Source organism: Panthera pardus, unplaced genomic scaffold (genome assembly GCF_024362965.1).
Source record: "Panthera pardus isolate Hobbes unplaced genomic scaffold, ASM2436296v1 HiC_scaffold_11, whole genome shotgun sequence".
Lineage (NCBI taxonomy): Eukaryota > Metazoa > Chordata > Mammalia > Carnivora > Felidae > Panthera > Panthera pardus.
Genome location: NW_026526666.1, coordinates 82,348,156 through 82,368,284, shown reverse-complemented (window position 1 = coordinate 82,368,284; position 20,129 = coordinate 82,348,156). Strand labels below are relative to the sequence as shown.

General features: G+C 51.2%; 3 protein-coding genes across 6 annotated transcripts; 2 read left to right on the top strand and 1 right to left on the bottom strand.

The window, feature by feature from the left end:
- Nucleotides 1-49: 49 nt before the first annotated feature.
- On the top strand, nucleotides 50-5,308 carry DCDC2B (doublecortin domain containing 2B). Of its 4 annotated transcripts, XM_019429833.2 has the most exons (9): nucleotides 50-670; nucleotides 1,562-1,613; nucleotides 2,073-2,149; nucleotides 2,629-2,760; nucleotides 3,049-3,195; nucleotides 3,301-3,340; nucleotides 3,989-4,124; nucleotides 4,533-4,636; nucleotides 4,888-5,308. In XM_019429833.2, exons 1-9 carry the CDS (start codon nucleotides 402-404, stop codon nucleotides 5,101-5,103), a joined length of 1,173 nt encoding a protein of 390 aa, XP_019285378.2. In that variant the 5' UTR covers nucleotides 50-401; the 3' UTR covers nucleotides 5,104-5,308. The 4 variants fall into 4 exon arrangements, with proteins under 4 accessions (XP_019285378.2, XP_019285379.2, XP_053754154.1 ...); XM_019429834.2 differs by lacking the exon at nucleotides 4,533-4,636 and having other exon boundaries at nucleotides 3,893-4,124; nucleotides 5,171-5,308; XM_053898179.1 differs by having other exon boundaries at nucleotides 3,893-4,124; nucleotides 4,533-5,308.
- Nucleotides 5,309-12,496, bottom strand: TMEM234 (transmembrane protein 234). The gene is made up of 5 exons (XM_019429837.2): nucleotides 12,439-12,496; nucleotides 11,997-12,148; nucleotides 11,145-11,211; nucleotides 6,322-6,414; nucleotides 5,309-6,050 (listed from the first exon to the last, which is right to left on the bottom strand). Exons 1-5 carry the CDS (start codon nucleotides 12,452-12,454, stop codon nucleotides 5,956-5,958), a joined length of 423 nt encoding a protein of 140 aa, XP_019285382.1. The 5' UTR covers nucleotides 12,455-12,496; the 3' UTR covers nucleotides 5,309-5,955.
- On the top strand, nucleotides 12,453-20,118 carry EIF3I (eukaryotic translation initiation factor 3 subunit I). The gene is made up of 11 exons (XM_019429835.2): nucleotides 12,453-12,575; nucleotides 12,680-12,772; nucleotides 13,878-13,965; nucleotides 14,276-14,341; nucleotides 15,461-15,610; nucleotides 15,697-15,824; nucleotides 18,553-18,663; nucleotides 18,783-18,872; nucleotides 19,178-19,251; nucleotides 19,720-19,812; nucleotides 19,944-20,118. The coding sequence occupies exons 1-11, from the start codon at nucleotides 12,453-12,455 to the stop codon at nucleotides 20,023-20,025; spliced, it is 1,098 nt and encodes a 365-aa protein (XP_019285380.2). The 3' UTR covers nucleotides 20,026-20,118.
- Nucleotides 20,119-20,129: the final 11 nt, after the last annotated feature.

The window sequence follows — 20,129 nt, the reverse complement described above, 5'->3', positions numbered from 1 at the left end:
TCTTCCCCAGTGCTGGCTGGGAACCACAGTCCGGGGGCAGACTGGCCATCCTTAGGAACAGTCCCCAAAGCTGACCCACCTTTGAGCTCAGCCCTTGGGCTGCAGGGTGGCAGAGAGCTTCAGAGAATTCCTCCCTCTATCCAGTATCGGAACATCTGTGTCTCAGTGCAGTCTCCACCATTGCCTCCCTCACTGAGCCCCAGGGTCTTCCCTTCCAGTATAGTGATCAGATCCACCCTACTCTGTGTGGCTGGATGAGACCCTGAACACAAACAGATGCTCCTGCGGAGTCTCTCCCCACCTTCCTGGGCGAGGGTGCAGGACTCCACCTCTGACTGGCACTGCTCCCAGCCTGCCTAGTTGCCTGGCAACAGCTCCGCGTCTCTTGCCGAGGACACACTATGGCCGGTGGTGGCAATCCAGCAGCCAAGAGGGTAGTGGTATACCGGAATGGGGACCCCTTCTCCCCAGGCTGCCAGCTGGTGGTGAGTCAACGCCGCTTTCCCACCCTGGAGACCTTCCTCTGTGAGGTGACATCGGCTGTGCAGGCCCCAGTGGCTGTGCGGGCCCTCTATACGCCTCGTCATGGCCATCCTGTCACGGACCTGGCGGACCTGCAGAACGGAGGGCAGTATGTGGCTGCTGGCTTTGAAAGATTCCACAAGCTGCAGTGAGTGGGCTGGGGCTGCTTAGGGCCTTGGGAGGGAGGTAATTGCAAGCACAGTAGCACGTGTTCAGTACTATGTACGTACAGGCACTTTACGTGTTCTCTTCTGGAATATGGCAGCCCTACGCAGGAGGTGGTCTTATCCCTGTTCTTTAGAAGACAATCAAGGAAACCTGCCTAAGAGTACCCAACAAATAGTGGAGTCATGGCTCTGGGTGAAGTCTGATGTTCATGCCCACCACCGTCAGGACCAGAACATTCTCCAGCAGGTTGAGCCCCTTTTTCCAAAGGCTCTTGATTGGATTCTACCACCATCACCACCAAACACTTAAATCCATCTAGCACTTCCTCTTTGCTGTGATTAGGTCTCCTATGTTCCCCACTGAGCTGGGGCCACCCCCTTTGCAGGGTGGGGCCATGCCTTCCAAGATGGGAAAAGAATTTGAGCATCTGAGCTTCCAGGTGCTACTGAGCTGTTGATGGTAGCATAAGGAGCAAGGGGTGGGAAGTCATTCAGACTTAGAACCTGGGCCCTGTCACCTGTTACTTCTGTGTTACTTTAGGTGAGTACTTAGCTTTCAGTCTTCTAGAAAATGAGATAAAACCTCATGAATGAGAAAACTTCTGAGCTACAGTAAGATGCTTAATGAACTAGTTTCTCTTGACCTTTAATCTTAATGGTTTGTGTCTGAGACCCCGGTCTGGGTGGTCAGCCTGATGCAGGGCCCTAAGGCAGGCTCAAAGGCCAGGATGTTTTTGGACTGAGGTGTCTTGAGACTGGCCCAGTGGGAATGGATACCTGCTAAGCTGAGCCCCAGACCCTCACTCTGGCAGCTAGCAGGGTGTTGAGGTCCCAGGCTCCCGAGATGACCTGTGACCCATCTGTCTTTTCAGCTATTTACCCCCTGGACAGAAGGCTCCAGGTGGAAAGAGCAGCAGACTATCAGTGAGTGGGGGTGGGTGGGTGGGTGGGTGCTGTCTTCTAGCCCTCTGTCTTCTCCCTGCTCTTGGGATTGTTCCCAGTTCGGTCTGGGAAGTCAGGGGCCCTGGAAGTAGCAGGATCTGCTACTGGGAGGCGGGGCACTCTCCACACCCTCTCTGGAGCCAGCTGCTACCCTTCCTGGGGTGCAGGATTTCAAGATGCTATCCCTTGCTCCTTTCCCAGCCTCTCCCTTTACCTCCAGGTTGTGGTCCCCAAAGGAAAAAGGAAGCTGTAAAACACACGAGGGCAAGGGGATGGTTGGAATGTGACTTCAGGGAGGGAGAAGCTCCCTTTGGTGAAAGGTGTGACCAGTCCCATCCCTCCTTGTCCCCTCCTTCAACCACCCTACCCACCTCAGACGAACCCACCCCTAACCAAAGGCCTCAACTGTCTTCTGATCTGAGGGCCTGACTTGGGTTTCAGGATCCTCCTGAGACTCACTGCCCATGTGATGGGACCTGTGGACCACGACCACCGGCAGGTTCCCCCTGCTATATCCAGTGAGTGCTGGTGTCGGGGAGCAGGAGCACAGATTTTGTTTCAGTAAGACCAAGGTGTGGGTGGGATTGTTCCAGAAGCCCCTGGTCTCTGGTGGGGATATAAAAAGTCCCAACATGGGGCGCCTGGGTGGCTCAGTCGGTTGAGCGGCTGACTTCGGCTCAGGTCATGATCTCACGGTCCGTGAGTTCGAGCCCCGCGTCGGGCTCTGCTGACCACTCTGAGCCTGGAGCCTGTTTCTGATTCTGTGTCTCCCTCTCTCTCTGACCCTCCCCCATTCATGCTCTGTCTCTCTCTGTCTCAAAAATAAATAAACGTTAAAAAAAAATTAAAAAAAAAAAAAAAAAAGTCCCAACATGCCTGATGGGTGAAAATGGACCAATGTTCTTAGACCATTTTCTGGCCCTGTGCTACCCTTCTTCCTCTCATACGTGGGGAGTGCTGGGGACCCTTCTCCTTACCAGGCTGCTCTTTGTCCCAGTGTGTTCAGGAATGGGGACCTGTTAAGTCCCCCATTTAGCCTGAAGCTGTCCCAGGCGGCCAGCGAGGACTGGAAAACAGTGTTGAAGCTCCTGACTGAGAAGGCCAAACTACAGACCGGAGCTGTGTGCAAGTGAGTATGGGGACTGAGGAGACCCAAAAGTCCCTGGAGGGCATCTCTCTACAGATTTCGGCTGTCCTTAAGGACAATAAGGCAAAAGAAAACATGTTTCCCCAAATGGCACTTCCTTCTATGCTGAGCCCTTGGAGCCAGGGCAGAGCCTAGGAGACTGGCCCAGATGTCCAGAGGGCAAGTGGCCAAAGGGTACCTTGGAACAGTTGTACCCAACCCGTCACAGTCTGCTAAATATGAACAGGGATCTTGTCTACTGGCCCCTACCCACCTACCTCTCTCTCCCAGACTCTGCACCCTGGAAGGGCTCCCACTGTCAGCAAGAGAGGCTCTGGTGAATGGCCATTACTATGTGGCTGTGGGAAAGGATGAGTTCAAGGCCCTCCCCTATCTGGAGCTGCTGGTGCCTAGCCCCTCACTGCCCAGGGGCTGCTGGTATGTATGTGTGAGGCGGTGGGTAGCAGGGTAGAGCAGCGGAAGCCACCCTGATTCCATGCCTTTCTCTGCCTACTATAAACTTTTTCTTTTTTGTTGTTGCAGGCACCCTCCAGACCCAAAGTCTAGGCCTCACAAGCAGTGGGTAGGTGATGGGGGAGGCCACGGGAGGCAGGAAAGATGAGGGGTGACTGGCTGACCTCTCCTCCAGCTCAGGCTCTCACCACATGTCCCTGCGTCCTCTCAGTCACCTTGTGAAACAGAGGTTATCGTTCCCATTTTCTAGTGGAGACACTGAAGTTCAAAGGAGTGAACTAATTTGTGCAGGATGACACAATTATTGAGTGGCAGGGGCCAGACCAGAACCTGGTCTAAGAGACAGCTCAACCAGGCTCCACGAAGATCTTTAGACTGAGTTGCTGGTCCTAAAGCCTTTCTGCCAGGTTGGATGCTGGGAGAAAAAACTGGCATATCTGACATAGCAAGATCCAAAGGAGCTTATCCGCTCCTCAGCTGATCCCAGACCTGAGCCCTCCCAAAAGATGAGCCAGTGAGCACTGGGGGGCTCGGGGGCACAGCCTGGCTTCACTGGGCTTCTTGAGTGCCAGGCACCAGCTGTTCTGTCCCTGGATAAGGCAGCCTGATGGGAAGAGGGAGCCAGGAGGGAGCTATGAAGATGGACGGCATCTCTCCCAAGCTCCCGCAGACACCAAGGGCATTCAAGCGTGGCCTGGCAGGAGAGAAGGCAAGAAGAGCCAGCACCCACAGCCTAAGCCCAGTCTTCCCTCTACAGGCCCATGGCCACGGGGCACAGGCAACCCAGCCCTCTACAAAGGAGCCAAGCCAAATTGAGCCATCTGCTTTTCATGCCAGACGCCAGCAGGCCATTCAGCCAAGAAGCAGGCTCCCCACTCTCTCATTTCCATCAGGTGAGGGGACCCTGGGACCCTCTCACCCACCCTCTGACAGGGATCCAGGATGGTCCCTGCTGTCATGGGAGAGGCCTATGGGGGCAGAGTGCCTGGGTACAGGGCCGGCCCTGACCTCAGCACAAATCTTTCCTGCTCCCCCATGTGCACATGCGGTCCCTGGCCTCTTCGCAGGGACCTGGCAATACAGAAAGAGGCACAGGGAAACTCAAAGCACTGAAACTTCAGCGGGGGGTTTGAAAGGGATGGAGGCCAAAGGCCTGCCTGGGAGCTATGCTGCCATCCTCTGAGGTAGTAGGGAACGTGGAGCAAGGCTCAGGGGAGGGCAGGGGGAGGGGCTGGGAGAGAAGGTCAAGGGAATGGTGGCTCCTCAGCCTGGCCATCAGCCCGCACTGCGTCCCTCATCAGGTGTCAAAGGAGTATATGAGGCTCCCCACCCAAGGAAGGAGACAGCGGGGGCCCAGGAAGTGCCAGATGATGAAGACACCTGTGCAGAGGAACCCTTGGATCAGGTGTGCCGGGGCTGGAAGCAGTATGTTGGTTCAGGAGTTCTGAGCTGGAATCGCAGCCCTGGGTCCCAGGGGCAGTTCCCCCTTGGCGCTGTAAGCAGATCGAACTCTCCAAGCCCAACCTCCTACCTTGTTAAATGAAAAGCAGATCCAAATTTCTAGTCTCTTCCTTTCCTGGGGTCAGAAACTTCAGCTGAGGGCTGGAGACAAGGGATGCTAATGCTTCATTATGTACGGCCTTCCGCCTCCTCCAGAGGGCAGCGCAGATGGTGGACGAGGCCCTGTGCCTGGAAAAGCAGCCTGGGACTGGGGCAGCGATCTCAGCCTCAGCCCTGTCTCTGCCATCTTGGGCACCAGCAGCTCCAGCCGGGAACTGGGGCGTCCACTCTGCAGCCACCATTTATCCTTGCCTCCAGCAGCCTGTTCCAGGGGACCCAGCGCCCCGCCTGGGCTCACAGGATACCGTGTAGCCCCCTCAGCCCTGCCCCACTCTTCTGCTCCTAAACCCACATCCTAGTCTTACTTTCCTTTGAACAGAGCAGCCCTAGCCATGGAGGCCATGTCCTTAAGGGATTATCTGGCCAGAGAGAAGAGGAGCCAATCAACCTTTGTAGCCAAGAGAGACCACAAACTTGAGAGCAGGTCTGTCACAATAAAAGAATACTTACTATCCTCTGTCTGTTTAGTGCAGATTTATTTGAGGCTACTGCTCGCCAGGTACCGTACCACATGGCTGGAGTGAGGTGGTGCAGGGGCCCACAGGAGGCTGGCTGGCTGAGAGGGGCAGGCTGGTGAGGATTTCCACCCATCTCATGGGTGGGACAGGCGATGCTACCAGACCGCTCATCTCCTCTGCACCTGCCATTCATCCCCTCAGATGCCCCTCAGGCAGCGGGGGCCCCTGACAGCCCTGGAGGCCTTCTGTTTGCATTTCTGGCTCAGACTACGCCTGGCTGTCTCCATGCAGTCCGTGGACCCTGCTGCTGTGACAGTCCGGATCAGGCCATAGTGACAGTGGCTGGGCTGGGGGCCTGACATGAAAGCACGAAGAGGGCTGCCGGGGCAGAAGGGTCGCTGGAGGAGCGTGAAGTCTCTTGTGCTAAATCCTAGCAGTCGAACAGATCTCGGAAGTTACAAAATCCTTTTGCTCCAGTTCTCTTGTGCAATCCACCACGAGGTAGCTCTTAGCCCCCTAAGAGAGGAGGACGCTGAGGCTCAGGCGGGGAAGTGCTAGGTCTGTCTGCTGCACCTCACGTGAGGCTGTACCTCACGGCTCAGGGGCTTCCTGGAGACAGAAGCGCTGCAGGGTGGCATCGGCCCACTCAACGGGCAGACAGTTGCCCCTGGGTCTTGCTCACGGAGCTTGTGACGCAGAGTGTAATTCCTGCCATGGTGAGCACCATGCCTGTGAATGCTCCTGGGAGAATGGGCAGAAATCGAGGGGCTGAGCCCAGCCACGCTAGGAGGAGCTGGTGCAGGGCTGGGCGCCCAGCTCAGATGGGGTCTGTCCCCAGAACGCCCAGGGGAAGGAAACTCTGATGGCTCTAAGGAAGAGCTGCAGAAGAAAGGGGTGGGATGGGGAAAGATCCTCTCCTCCCCTGCCCTTGGGAGATGGCTCTGGAAAGGACTAACCAGGGGTGGCAAGGCCCAAGTAGCGGCTTCCTGCACTTGCAAGCAGTCTAACTTACCTTTTCCACCAATATCTTCTCCAAGGACCTTCCCAACAATCAGTGTGAAGATGATGGCCAGAGAGTTGCTGATGGGTACAGCTAGGGTCAGATCTGAGTGATCAGAATGAAAAAAAATCTCTGAGATGCCAAAAAATGCCTTTCTAGGCACAAAACAGTTTATCAAGACAGCCTGTTTAAAAAAAAAAAGAAAGAAAGAAAAAAGTATCTCTTTCCAGATGAAATCAGAGCAAAACTCAAGATTCAAGCCATGTTTCCTGACTCTAAATTTGGTGCTCCTTCAATTCCAGCATGAAGACCTGAACTATATAGTGGTCGGTGACCACGCGGTTGGCCGATAAGGATAAGGTCTTTGTACTCAGAGAGCTTCTGAGATCCCAAGGGTATCTGGACAGGCCACAAAGCCCAAAGGATGCAGGAGGACGAGTGCAAAAACACAGTCATCACTTAGTAAGTGCAAATTGTGTGCTGGGTGCTTTGTATCTTACAGACATATCTTACAACACTGCAAGAAGAGCGTTGTCATTTTGCATAAAGAAAACAAAAGCTCAGAGGGGACACATAAATTGAGGCCGACTGAGAATGTTATTTATTTATCTATTTAGTTTAGCTCATTTATTTTTTGAGAGAGAGAGAGAGAGAGAGAGAGAGCAGGGGAGGAGCAGAGAGGATCCCAAGTAGGCTCCGCACTGCCAGTGCAGAGCTAGATGCAGGGGCTTGAAATCACAAACTGTGAGATGATGACCTGCGTTGAGATCGAGTCAGAGGCCTAACCGACTGTGCCACCCAAGTGCCCCCATCTTCTTAAAAAGTTATATTTTAGGCTACTTAAGAAGATGGGGGTGCCTGGCTGGCTCAGTCGGTACAGCGTGTGACTCTAGATCTCAGGGTTGTGAGTTCAAGCCCCACGTTGAGTGTAATGCTTACTTTAAAAAAAAAAAAAAAAAGTTTTAAGAAAATAGACCTCATGTTAAGTGTGCTTATTACACAAGCGTACAAAAAAAAAGTTTAAATCAGAAACTGAGCTACTTACGATGACAAGACTAATAACTGCCAGGCCAACTGCTCACGTTGGCTCCTGAGTCAGCTCATTCCTTCCCAGCATTCCCGGCCTCACCTGCTTCAGGAAGAGGAGGAACTGTCCTGTTTCTCATCCCAAGAGTCCCCACCATGGATGGCATTCCCCACCCAAGAAACTGACCCAACTACCTACTCAGAGCTGCTTCCTGGGGCTCACACACCTTCCGTGGAATGCGAGGACTGCTATCGACTGGTGTGCAACAGTAGATGGGGAGGGGAAGCAGCATGGGGCCGTGGAAGAGCAAGGGCACTGGAGTGAGGCTGACCTAGGTCTCCCTGTGCCGCCTTGGTTAGGCCCTTGACCTCTGAAGTCTACAAGTACAACAATGATAGCAAGGTGACAACGCCTCCGCCTCCGTACCACACAGCGCTGCGGTAAGATAAGACGGGATAATGTGTCTAGCTCCTGGCTGAAGATATACATCTTTGATAAAGTGACCACTGTTGTTGATTACTACAATAGACAGATGCTAAAAGATGGATGTAGAGCAGGAGAGGAGATAACAGGACCCTAACGTTGCCATCTGCTCAAAACTTGGTAAGGGGCTAACTGCAGTCAGCTGGCATTCTTGGGCAGCAGGGAGTGCCAGAGGCTTTCAAACTTGCTTTTATTTATTTGCTTTTCAAACTTTTGGGGTTTAAGTTTTATTTAAGTAATCTCCACACCCAACAGGGAGCTTGAACTCACAATCCCGAGATCAAGAGTCACATGCTCTACCGACTAAGCCACCCAGGTGCTCAAACTTCCTGTTAAATGATGTTTTATGGGGCGCCTGCGTGGCTCAGTCAGTTTAGACATCTGACTCTTGATTTCGGCTCAGGTCATGGTCTCACAGTTCGTGAGATTGAGCCTTGCATCGGGCTCTGTGCTGGCAGTGTGGAGCCTGCTTGGGATTCTCTCTCTCCCTCTCTCTCTGCCCCTCCCCACTCACTCTCTCTCTCTCAAAATAAATAAATAAACCTTTTTTAAAAATGACGTCTCAGGACACCTGGGTGGTTCAGTCAGTTAAGCATCTGACTTTTGATTTCGGCTCAGGTCATGATGTCACAGTTCGTGGGTTCAAGCCCCACATCAGGCTCTGTGCTGGCAGTGCAGAGCCTGCTTGGGATTCTCTCTCTCTCTTCCTCTCTCATTGCCCCTCCCCTACTCATGCTGTCTCTGTCTCTCTGAAAATAAATTAAAAAAATGATGTCTTATGAGAAGCCCCACATGTAAAAGGGATAAATGTAGCCTCTAGTTGAAGCTGAAGTGGTAGGTCTTGAGGTCAGCCTGTCTCCTCACCCTTCTGTGGCCTCTGAGGGGTTCTCCAGAGCTCTCTGGGGCCTGGGTGAGACTCCATGGGAGACGAAACCACAGCAGGGGGACTTCTCATAGTTAAGTTCAAGAACATAAACTTGGAGTAATACATAGCTTCAAATCCTTCTGCACTAACATGCTTGACTTCAGAGAAGGGAAATAAATTGCCCCAAGTTTTGTAACTTCATCTCCTACACAGATATCATGTCTGCTTCATAGCATCATGATCACCATCCAATAGAAATCCGGCGTCATTTCATTGCACTTCTCTTGATGGCACTTTGCAGATACTGTGTTTTTAACAAATTGAAGGTTTGTGGAAACCCTGCATCGAGCAAGTCTATCGTTGTCATTTTTCCAACGGCATTTACTCACTTTGTATGTCTGTGTCACATTTTGGTAATTCTTGCAGTATTTCAAACTGTTCCTTATTATTATACATGTCATGCTGATCTGTGATCAGGGATTATGACTTGCTGAAAGCTCAGATGATGGTTACCATTTCAAGCAATAAAGTATTTTTTAATGTTTATTTATTTATTTAAATTTATTTATTTTGAGAGAGAGTGGGAGGGAGGGGCAGAGAGAGAGGGAAAGAGAGAGAATCCCAAGCAGGCTCACCGCTGTCAGCATGAAGTCCTGTGTAGGGCTGAAACTCACGAACTGTGAGACCATGACCTGAGCCAAAGTCGGACCAACTGAACTTAACCAACTGAGCCACCCAGGTGCCCCAGCAATAAAGTATTTTTTTTAGATTTAAAAAAAAAAAAAAAATTTTTTTTTTTTTACTTATTTGTAAGAGAGAGAGAGCACATGCACACAAGTGGGGGAGGGGGAGAGAGAGAGGGAGAGACACAGAATCTGAAGCAGGCTTCAGGCTCCAAGGAGCACAGAGCCTGACACGGGGCTCAAACCCACAATCCGAGCCAAAGTCAGTCTCTCAACCGACTGAGCCACCCAGGCGCCCCAAGTATTTTTTAATTAAAATATGTGCGTTGTTGTAGCAGACATGATGCTATTGCACACCTAACAGGCTACAGAATAGTATAAACATAACTTTTTGTTTTTTAATTTTTATTTTAAATCTTATTCTTTTTTAACTTTATTTTTTATCTGTTAAAATTTACACCCAAATTAGTTAGCATATAGTGCAACAATGATTTCAGGAGTAGACCCCTTAGTGCCCCTTACCATTTAGCCCATCCCCCCTCCCACAGCCCCTCCAGTAACCTTCTGTTTGTTCTCCATATTTATGAGTCTCTTCTATTTTCTCCCCCTCCCTGTTTTTATATTATTTTTGTTTCCCTTCCCTTATGTTCATCTGTTTTGTCTCCTAAAGTCCTCATATGAGTGAAGACATATGATTTTTGTCTTTCTCTGACTAATTTCACTTAGCATAATACCCTCCAGTTCCATCCACGTAGTCGCAAATGGCAAGATTTCATTCTTTTTGATTGCCGAGTAATACTCCATCGTATATATATAGACCACATCTTCTTTATCCATTCATCCATCCATGGACATTTGGGCTCTTTCCATACTTTGGCTATTGTCGATAGTGCTGGTATAAACATGGGGGTGCATGTGTCCCTTTGAAACAGCACACCTGTATCCCGTGGATAAATACCTAGTAGTGCAATTGCTGGGTCATAGAGTAGTTCTATTTTTAGTTTTTTGAGGAACCTCCATACTGTTTTCCAGAGTGGCTGCACCAGCTTGCATTCCCACTTAAATCTTATCCTTCAGTAAACTCTACACTCAAACTCACAACCCTGAGATCAATAGTTGCATGTTCCACATACTGAGCCAGCAGATGCCCCTAAACATAACTTTTATATGCACTGGGGAACGAAAAAATTCATTTGCCTTGTTCTGCAATATAAGTTTTATTGCGGTAGTCTGGAACCAAACCTGCAGTATCTCTGAGGTATGGCTATAAAATGTGTAAAACTAGCACAGTATCTGATGCAGTAGAGGACAGTCATCAATCAGTGGGGGAAAGGAAATTTATATTTATTGAGCTCCTACAGTGTGCACCAGGTACTCTGCTAGATGCTTCTCACACACTGAATTTAATTCTCTCAATGGCAAGAAGACCATCCTTTGAAACCAACGCTCAATTAAGAGACTTACACAGGGTCAGACAGGTAGCACACAGTGGAAACAAGAGTGTCAGCGCCAGCCATTAGCACAGCAAAATGAACCTTCCCTCTTCCTCTGCTGCTGCGCAAGACCGCCGGGCTACAGATCAACCCAAATGCCTGGCAGCATACTCATAATCAGCCCACTGTGCCCCAACTGCTCAGGGAAGAGGGTGCAGAGAGGGAACTGGAGATAGTGGGCTCTCCCTCACTCATGGAAAAAAGGTGTTTCAGGCACCCTCCCCAAGTGACTCTTCTGGGTGGCTTCCACCACTGAGCATGGCAGTTCTAAGTCAGAAACCCACCTGTTGATGCCAAGGTGAGGTAGTAGAGAAGGGAGCCACACTGGTTGAGGAAAAAGGGCATCAAGTACTGGAAACAGAAGAAATCTGCAGTCAGTGTGATGCTGGACTGAGCAGCATTGCCTTCTTTGAGCTTCTAGCTATGCCTTTCTTTAGAAGGAGGGGTAGCTATAAGGGCCCAGAGAGTGTTTAGCCTTCTGAAAAGGACCCTTCAGGGCAGACAGGAAGTTACTGACTGAACTCCAAGCCTTTGCCTTGAATGCCCCTCCCACAGCCCTGCTACTCCCATCTTCCCCCTCCAGCAAGTCCCTGAGTGCCAATGTCACTCCCTCCAGAAAGCATTCCCCCAGGCTCCTAGCTCCAACCTCCCTCCTGTGAACTCAGGAGGCACCTAATCTGTACCTATTTCATAGCCCTTAGCCCAGAGAGGTGGTTGTGTCTGTGTCTTGTCTTACCCACTAGCCTAGACGGCAGCACTGAGGTCAGGGGTAGTTCTCTAGATCTTCCCACCCCAGGGTCAACTTAAGCCCCAAGTCCTCCCTTGGAAAGGTCTGTTGGAGGGATCACCATAATAAAACATTAGTAACAGCAGCCATAGATTGAACACCAATTGTGTACTAGTTAAGTGCTTTATGTGCCTCACCTCACTGAATCCTCACAACTACCCTATAAGATGGTTACCATTCTTTCCCATTTTACAGATGATGAAACTGAGGCTCAAGCAGGACAGGTGTCTCATCTAAGAGCTTCCAGCGAGTAAGCTGGTGGGGAGCAGACTCTGACTCAGATTTGTTTGACTCCAGAGACCACATTTTTAGCAGCTATGCGCGAGAAAGGGGCCATTCACAGACGTACCTCAGTGTTCAAGAAGAGGGTCTTCATCTCCTGCAGCAACTGCCGGGCCCAGGTCCGCTCATGAACTTGCTGCAGGCGGGAGGAGGCCCGCTTCAGCAGCGGCTGTGTGCCACCCCACAGGGCAGCCACCAGCACCAGAGCCAGCACCTGCCCTGGATGGAGACGCGAGTGACCCTCACCCCCACCAAACTGCCGCCCGCGGGGCCCAGCCCTCCTCTGGCCTCCCCTCCTCAGCCAGCCGCTGCCACATCTCTCCTTCGCTCTCCAACGCCCCGGGTGAGACTGGCGAATAGGGCAGGGCCCTGGAGGCCGAGGAGATGGATCCAGGAGCCCAAAGTTTGGGGCTGGGGCAGGGGTCGAGGTTAAGTGGTGAAGGTGGAGCAGGAAATGAACTCAGGGCAAGGCTCGGGAAGCCCCTAGAGGGGGGGGGCCGCCTACCCACCTAGAGATGCCGCCATGGCAACGCCGCTCCCGGCCACTTCCGGGAGCGAAGGGGCGGAGACCCACAATCCGGAAGTGGCGCTAAGCCCCTTCCGGTCCCACTCACGTTGCTGCTTTCCTTTCGTCAACGCAGGGATGGTGAGTTCCCCTGAGTTGGGGTGTTAGCATGGGGGGTCTTTGGGGGTCTGGAGCTGGAGCAGGGGCCGATATTTGGCGGTGACACTCCCGTCTTGTCTTCACAGAAGCCGATCCTGCTGCAGGGCCATGAGCGGTCCATTACGCAGATTAAGTACAACCGCGAGGGAGACCTCCTCTTCACGGTGGCCAAGGACCCTGTGAGCGTCGGCAGAGGGCGGGTCGGCGGGACCTTGCAGCAGGGGCCGAGAGGGGGCGAGTTCACTCTCACTGGGCGGTGGGTGGACAAGCCAGTTTTGCCCGAGAGGAGAGACCATCCCGGGAGAGAGCATTTTACCGGGAAAACGCAGTTGTTGGTAGAAGGAAGGAGTAGCCAGGAGGAAAAAAGCCACAGACTATTGTGGAAGGGGGACAGAGATGAGAGTCAGCCCCTTCAGGGGACTGGGAAGGGACCATTCTGAGAAAGAACAAAACTATTCTTCCAGGTAGGGGAACACACCATCTCTAGAAAAGGACAGCTGATCCTTGGACTGTGAGGGACAACAGAGGATTTATGGGGGTGTCCCTGGGCTCATTTCAGTCGGTCCTTCTGGGCCCCATCCCGCTTTTCACTGAGTGCAAACAGCCTCTCACAGCACTGCCCTTTGAGGCACCTCCCTATGCAAGACGTTAACTCTAGTGGCTCAAAGTGGGAGTTGGGAAGCCTACAGACCTGATTTGAATCGTGACTCCCACGTCCAATAGCAGCGTGACTTTGAGCCTGTCATTTAATCTTTCTAAACTTCATTTCCTTTTTTATACATTATGGGTACAAATAGTACCTCCCTCGTGGGGTTGCCTTCAGGGTTAAATGAGATTCAAGCAAGGAGCTTAGCACAGTAAGTACCTGGTGTGTATGAGTGAAGAATTGTTAGTCATTTATATTTTAAATCCCTTAGACACCATTTTATTGAAGCTTCACAGCTACCCTTTGAGGAAGGCATTATTGTTGTGGCCATTTTACAGATAGGAAAAGAAGCTCAGAGGAGAGAAGCACTGTATTTGAGAGTTTGGGGGAGGACTGGGACAATGGCTTGGAGATGTTTTTGCAAGCCTCCTGGTGCCCCTGCCACTTACCTGCAGGAAGGGGGAGAATCTAGGAGTTGTTCTTTTTACCAGCAACCTGCTGTTTCCCAAGAAATGAGCAGGAGAGGGTAAAACGTGGCCTCAGTAGAGGCTGTGGAGGGTTCCTGGGGAACCTCTAAATAGAAGGCCATTGCTCTGCTTGGGATGTTTACCACGTGTCGCTGTCATTAACTCCTCCAGATCGTCAATGTATGGTACTCTGTGAACGGTGAGAGGCTGGGCACTTACATGGGCCATACTGGAGCTGTGTGGTGTGTGGATGCCGACTGTATCCTTGTCTTTGCTCTGAGTCTGTGCTCCCAGGGTCTGCCAGCAACGGAGAGGCCGCCAACTTGGAGTTGAGAGTTTGGGAGGATATTGTGGGTCTAGGGAACGATATCTACCTCCTAATCCCAGTCCGTACCCTGGTTGGGGGAACAGTCAGGACAAGTTGCAGTTCTAGATGAGGAGGGTAGAATGCTCCGAGGTAAGAGAGGAAGGAAGGCTGGCGGGGGCTGAGTGGGGAGGTGATTCAGTTGGTGTTCCAGGAGGACAGGGGCTCGGGTGAACTGGGTTCTATTTCTTAACACCCTCTTCAGGGGACACCAAACATGTCCTCACCGGCTCAGCTGACAATAGCTGTCGTCTCTGGGACTGTGAAACAGGTAAGCCTGGATCGTTTACTTTTTCCTCAAACAGCAAGAACCTACAGTATACCTGTTTAGGTGAATACGTTTTGGGCAAGTAGAAATCCAGACATGGCTCCTGTTCTGAGGAACAGGAAGCAGACAAGGAAAGGATAACAGACAAGAAAAGAGGTGCTACACGGGGCACCTGGGTGGCTCAGTCGGTTGAGGGGCTGACTTCGGCTCAGGTCATGATCTCCCGGTTTGTGAGTACGAGCCCCGCGTCAGGCTTTGTGCTGTCAGCATAGAGCCTGCTTTGGATCCCCTGTCCCGCCCCTCCCCCGGGCCCCTCCCACACTCTCTCTGAAAATAAATAAACTTAAAAAAATAAAATAAAAGGAGGCACTGTGGTGAGACATAAGCCATGTTGGAGAAAGCACAGAGCACTGTGGAAGGCCAGAGGGGGGCAGCTGATGTCTGGATTGGGGATGGAAGCAACCCGGGAAGGTTTCCCAAGAAAAATGTCATGTGAGCTGGGGTTTAAAGGATGAGAAAGAGGTCATCACTTTGGCACAGACTGGAACGAAAGCATGGCAAGTGTCCTGTCCAAGTCATCTGATCTGTGGGGAGTTTCTGCTTCTTAGGAGACGAAATAGGAGAGAAGATGAGGCCGGCAAGGGTCAGAATAGGCCATGAATGACAAACTCAGGAGCTTGGCTTTTTTCCGTCAGACTTGGCGTGCTGTCCCTCAGCGGGGCAGAGCATGTTCGGTTTTAGCAAACTCCGGTGGCGGTGGGGAGCATTGGAAGAACAGACCGAAGACACGGGAGCCTATGAACTTGCTCCATTGAATAAATATTTACTCGGCACCCAGTTCTGTGCCAGCTCTATGCTGGGTACTGGAGACACGCAGAGAAATTCTGAGAAGACAGATACATTTGCACTCCGCTATGAGAGCAGTGCCACAGCGGCAGGATGTCTGAGGAGAGACAGAGAGGAAGTTAAAAATCTTGAGCCAAAGCGTAGCCACCAAGGTGGCGGTGGGTTGGGGTCACTAGACCAGGAGAAGCAGTGAACAGGAAGATAGGTAGATGTAGAGAGTGTTCTCTTCTCAATGGCGTTGGACAAGGGGTAGCCCAGATTTCTGCCTGTCTCCAGGGAAGCAGCTGGCCCTACTCAAGACCAATTCAGCTGTCCGGACGTGTGGCTTTGACTTTGGGGGCAACATCATCATGTTCTCCACAGACAAGCAGATGGGCTATCAGTGCTTTGTGAGCTTCTTTGACCTGCGGGATCCAAGCCAGATTGGTGAGGCAGAGCTCGGGGGGTGAGGACCGGGGCTGGGGTACGGGGCGTAGCTCCAGAGCCCAGGGCCTGACCTCTTCTGCACACAGACAACAACGAGCCCTACATGAAGATCCCTTGCAACGACTCCAAGATCACCAGTGCCGTTTGGGGACCCCTGGGGGAGTGCATCATCGCGGGCCACGAGGGCGGAGAGCTCAACCAGTATAGTGCCAAGGTGAGGAGGTGGGTGGGGCCCAAGTCCACCAGAAAGATTCCCTTCAAAAGGCAGGATAGCACAGCAGTGAAGAACACCACTTTTTAGCTGTGAATTTAGGCAAGTTACTTCACTGAGCCTGTTTATCTGTAAAACGTTGCAAGGATCAAAGGACATCAGGCATTTGAAAAACTTGTCACACAGTACTCTGGATAGGTTCATAATGATCACAAGTAAGCATTTTCCTGCCACTACTGAGTGCCATGCTGGGCTCTTAGGACAAAGACATGAATCAGACATGCGCCCTGTCCCCAGGGAGACGGACTGGCAAACAGCTAGCACATGAGTCAGGTTGTGAGTTGTGCCACCACAGAGGTCTTGAGCCAAGCACAGAAAGTGCCCTCCGTCACAGAGAAGGTGGCACGTACATTAAGCCGTGAAGAATAAATAGAGCTTCAAGCAAGAAGAGAAGGCAGTTCCACAGGTGAAAGGAACAGTGCACACAAAAGCACAGAGTTAAGGGATTAGGGGGACTGGTCAGAAGAGAGTCTGGTGTCATTGGGACGCGGTATTGGAGAAAGTGGATAGCGACTAGATTTTTCGAGTGTCAGGAGGTAAAGGAACTGTGATTTTCCTTTTGGTAGCGGGGAATCTTCAAATGGTTATTGCTGATCAGATTTTCTCTTTAGAGGCTTTTGCAGGCATAGTTCAGAGAATGGACCTGAGTGAGGCAATAGCTCTGGAGGTGTGGAGCACCTGAGAGTCAAGAGATGTAGGGGTGACTGATGAGATGGGGGATGAGGACAGGGCCAAGCCCAGGCTGTCTTGATTTCTTGTTTGGGTGCCTGGGCAATGCTGGAGGGCACTACCATAAAGGTTAGTCAGTCACTCAGCAAACATCAGCTGTAGTCCAGTAGGCCCTAGACCTACCTGCAGAAAGGGAATGGAAACCAAATCAAAGGCGTGAATCATGCTTGATGCCAGCAAAGAGTGGAACTGATCTGTGCCTTCGGATAGGCCTGACTGTAAAGCTGGTGTGCTTATTCCCCGAAATACAGGAGCCAGATATGTCCCTACCATGTGTCCACATTGATGGAGGAGACAAAAATACATCCTTCCCACAGAATAGGTAAAAATAATTCAGGAATGGGGCGCCTGCATGGCCCAGTCGGTTGAGCATCCGACTTCAGTTCAGGTCATGATCTCACATCGGGCTCGCTGCTGTCGGCACAGAGCCCACTTCAGATCCTCTGTCCCCCTCCCCCCCTCTCTGCCCCACCCCCACTTGTCTTCTCTGTCTCTCTCAAAAATAAAATTTTTTTAAAAAGTTTAAAAACTAGGGCGCCTGGGTGGCTCAGTCGGTTAAGCGGCCGACTTCAGCTCAGGTCATGATCTCGTGGTCCGTGAGTTCGAGCCCCGCGTTGGGCTCTGTGCTGACAGCTCAGAGCCTGTAGCCTGTTTCAGATTCTGTGTCTTCCTCCCTCTGACCCTCCCCCGTTCATGCTCTGTCTCTCTCTGTCTCAAAAATAAATAAACGTTAAAAAAATCAAATAAATAAATAAAAATAAAAAGTTTAAAAACTAATAATAATTCAGGAAAGGGGCACCTGGCTGACTCAGTCCATAGAGCATGCAATTCTTGATCTTGGGGTCGTGAGTTCAAGCCCCGCAATGGTCATAAAGCTTACTTAAAAACAACAACAAAAATAATTCAGGAGAGAAAAGGAAAATTCTCTGAGGGTCTAGTGTGTGTGAGGCTCAGTGCTCAAAAGACCTTTTAATCATCTCACCAGTGTCTGCACAATGTAGACCAGGTTCATGTCACAACGAAGTCAAACAAGACACAGTCCCAGTCTCCCTCTAGTGAACCTCGGTGGTGGGCTTTTAGTAATCTTGTTTTCTAGATAGAGAAGTTAAGGCACAGAAAGGTGCTTTTGAGGGCAGACTCTCAAATTCTGCTCTTTGTACTGTACAGGCTAGCCGGTTGCTGAGTGGGAAGGGAAATCAGGAGGTGAAATGGCCCTTGGAGAAGATCTAAAAAAAGCTGGACACACAGCAGTGCTTGTGGACTGTGACTCCACCCCTGGCTGGGGAGGGGTGAGCTCAGGCACTCTGCCCCTTACAGGTTGCACGATCTCCAGCGGGTCACACCATCGCTCTGAGCCTTACTTTCTTCCTTTGAAAATGTCCTTTAGGGGCGCCTGGGTGGCTCAGTCGGTTGAACACCCAACTGTTCATTTCCACTCAGGTCATGATCTCTTGATTCATGAGTTCAAGCCCCGCGTCAGGCTCTGTCCTGACAGAGCCTGCTTGGGATTCTTTCTCTGCCCCTCCCCTGTGTGCTCTCTCAAAAAAAAAGAAAAGAAAGGAAAGAAAACAGGTGTTGAGTATATAGTACAATGCTTGGCAAATTGTGACTGTTCACAATTCAGTGACTGTTGAAAGGAGTAAGTGAAAAGTGCTTTGCCCTTGTAATGTGTTGATTAATTAATAGGTCCATAGGTATGTCACCATAAGCATGTATTTTCATAGATGGGACTACCAGTGTTGATGAAATGTATACGTGGGCCACGTTTGGATGTGGGCTTTGGAGGGGGTAAATGTTAGTTCAGGGAATACTTAGGCCATCCCAACCCAGACCTCCCTTCCCCCGGCTGGGACAGGGGGCAGTATAGAAGCCCTGCTGAGCAGTGGGGCCTGTGGAGGTCAGGCCACCCAGAACCTCACTCTTCCCCTTCCGCCTTCCCCAGTCTGGAGAGGTACTGGTGAATGTTAAGGAGCACTCCCGACAGATCAATGACATCCAGTTATCCAGGGATATGACCATGTTTGTCACTGCCTCCAAGGACAACACAGCCAAGGTGAGCCTGGGCAAGGGGTCTGGCAGGGGGCTCCTCCCACCATCCTGCAAGGCTTTCAACTTGCCTGACTTCCCTGAAGAAGACTCCTTTTACAGATTGCTTTCCCCTGTCTTCTCCAGCTCTTTGACTCCACAACTCTTGAACACCAGAAGACTTTCCGGACAGAACGTCCAGTCAACTCAGCTGCCCTCTCTCCCAACTATGACCATGTAAGGGAAGCACACCCAGGCTTCTGCTGAAGCCTCGGACTGCTTCCAGCATCTGGGTGTCAATGGAGATCTGAATTCTGGAGGAAATAATGTCAGCTAGAGAGGAGATTCCCAGAGCAATGATTCAATGATTGGGCAGCCCCGGGGGATAGGGCAGGAGGTGGCTAAAGTATCTGTTGGGCCCTGCTCTTAGCATCCTTCCAGTCTGATGTGGGAGATATTAAAAGCTTATGAGCTGGGGATAAGAAACAGAAAATGGACTTGCCTGCCCTTTGGGCCTGTCTAGCTTTTCTTCTTCCCTTCAGGTGGTGCTGGGTGGTGGTCAGGAAGCCATGGATGTAACCACCACCTCCACCAGGATTGGCAAGTTTGAGGCCAGGTAAAGGGGGGGGGGAGCTCTTCCAAGTCAAAACCCCATGGAGTGTCTTTCATGATGGACACAAACCATATACCCGAGACTTCCCTTATTTCTTTGGCTGCTAGGAGGTGCAGCTAGATTTGTGGCCTTCCTGGGACAGGTGTGTGATACAGCAGTTACAGCATGACCTTGGACCCACAGTGAAGCCCTGGACACATCCTTGTGTTTCTCTGTGCCCGATTATCGATCGTATAATGGGGACAGCGATAATACACTTACCTCATACAGTTGTACAGATCAAATGCATGAGTTAACGAGTTAACACTTGCTGCACAGCACGCAGTAAGGAAGTTAGCTATCCAGTCTGCCCCCCCCGTCTTATTTTGTTCACATTCCCCACTCTCTACTTTGCATTTGGGGAGTGGTACGTCCAATGTGTCTCGGAAGGAGATGGAGAGTGAATTGTCCCTTCCCACCACCCTCCTCCAGGTTCTTCCACTTGGCCTTTGAAGAAGAGTTTGGAAGAGTCAAGGGTCACTTCGGACCCATCAACAGTGTTGCCTTCCATCCCGATGGCAAGAGGTAGGGCTCCGTGCAGGGAGCTGAGCTTAGCCCGGGACTGGCCTCTATCCCTTTACCATGCCCTGCCCGACAGGCCTGTCTCCCTCCCCCGGAGGGGGCACCTGACTGGTCCCTGGCTCTTCTCTCTCCAGCTACAGCAGCGGTGGCGAAGATGGTTATGTCCGCATCCACTATTTTGACCCACAGTACTTTGAGTTTGAGTTTGAGGCTTAAGAAGCTTGGATCTCCATCAAGACCGGGGAAGTTTCTGGGCCTGGACTCACAGAAAGTTTTGGACTCTGAGAAATAAATTAGTTTGGAAATAAATGGCTTCTGGC

Bases quoted from the DNA above. Each gene is read 5' to 3' on its own strand.
- EIF3I (XM_019429835.2), top strand. From the start codon at position 12,453: ATGGCAACGCCGCTCCCGGCCACTTCCGGGAGCGAAGGGGCGGAGACC. The intron at 12,576-12,679 runs GTGAGTTCCCCT...TTGTCTTCACAG, and splicing joins CTTTCGTCAACGCAGGGATG to AAGCCGATCCTGCTGCAGGG. The intron at 18,664-18,782 runs GTGAGCCTGGGC...TGTCTTCTCCAG, and splicing joins CCAAGGACAACACAGCCAAG to CTCTTTGACTCCACAACTCT.
- DCDC2B (XM_053898176.1), top strand. From the start codon at position 402: ATGGCCGGTGGTGGCAATCCAGCAGCCAAGAGGGTAGTGGTATACCGG. The intron at 671-1,561 runs GTGAGTGGGCTG...CTGTCTTTTCAG, and splicing joins GAAAGATTCCACAAGCTGCA to CTATTTACCCCCTGGACAGA. The intron at 2,150-2,628 runs GTGAGTGCTGGT...TCTTTGTCCCAG, and splicing joins GGTTCCCCCTGCTATATCCA to TGTGTTCAGGAATGGGGACC.
- TMEM234 (XM_019429837.2), bottom strand. The intron at 11,212-11,996 runs GTACGTCTGTGA...TTCTGTTTCCAG, and splicing joins CCCTCTTCTTGAACACTGAG to TACTTGATGCCCTTTTTCCT. The intron at 6,051-6,321 runs GTAAGTTAGACT...CCATTCTCCCAG, and splicing joins AGAAGATATTGGTGGAAAAG to GAGCATTCACAGGCATGGTG.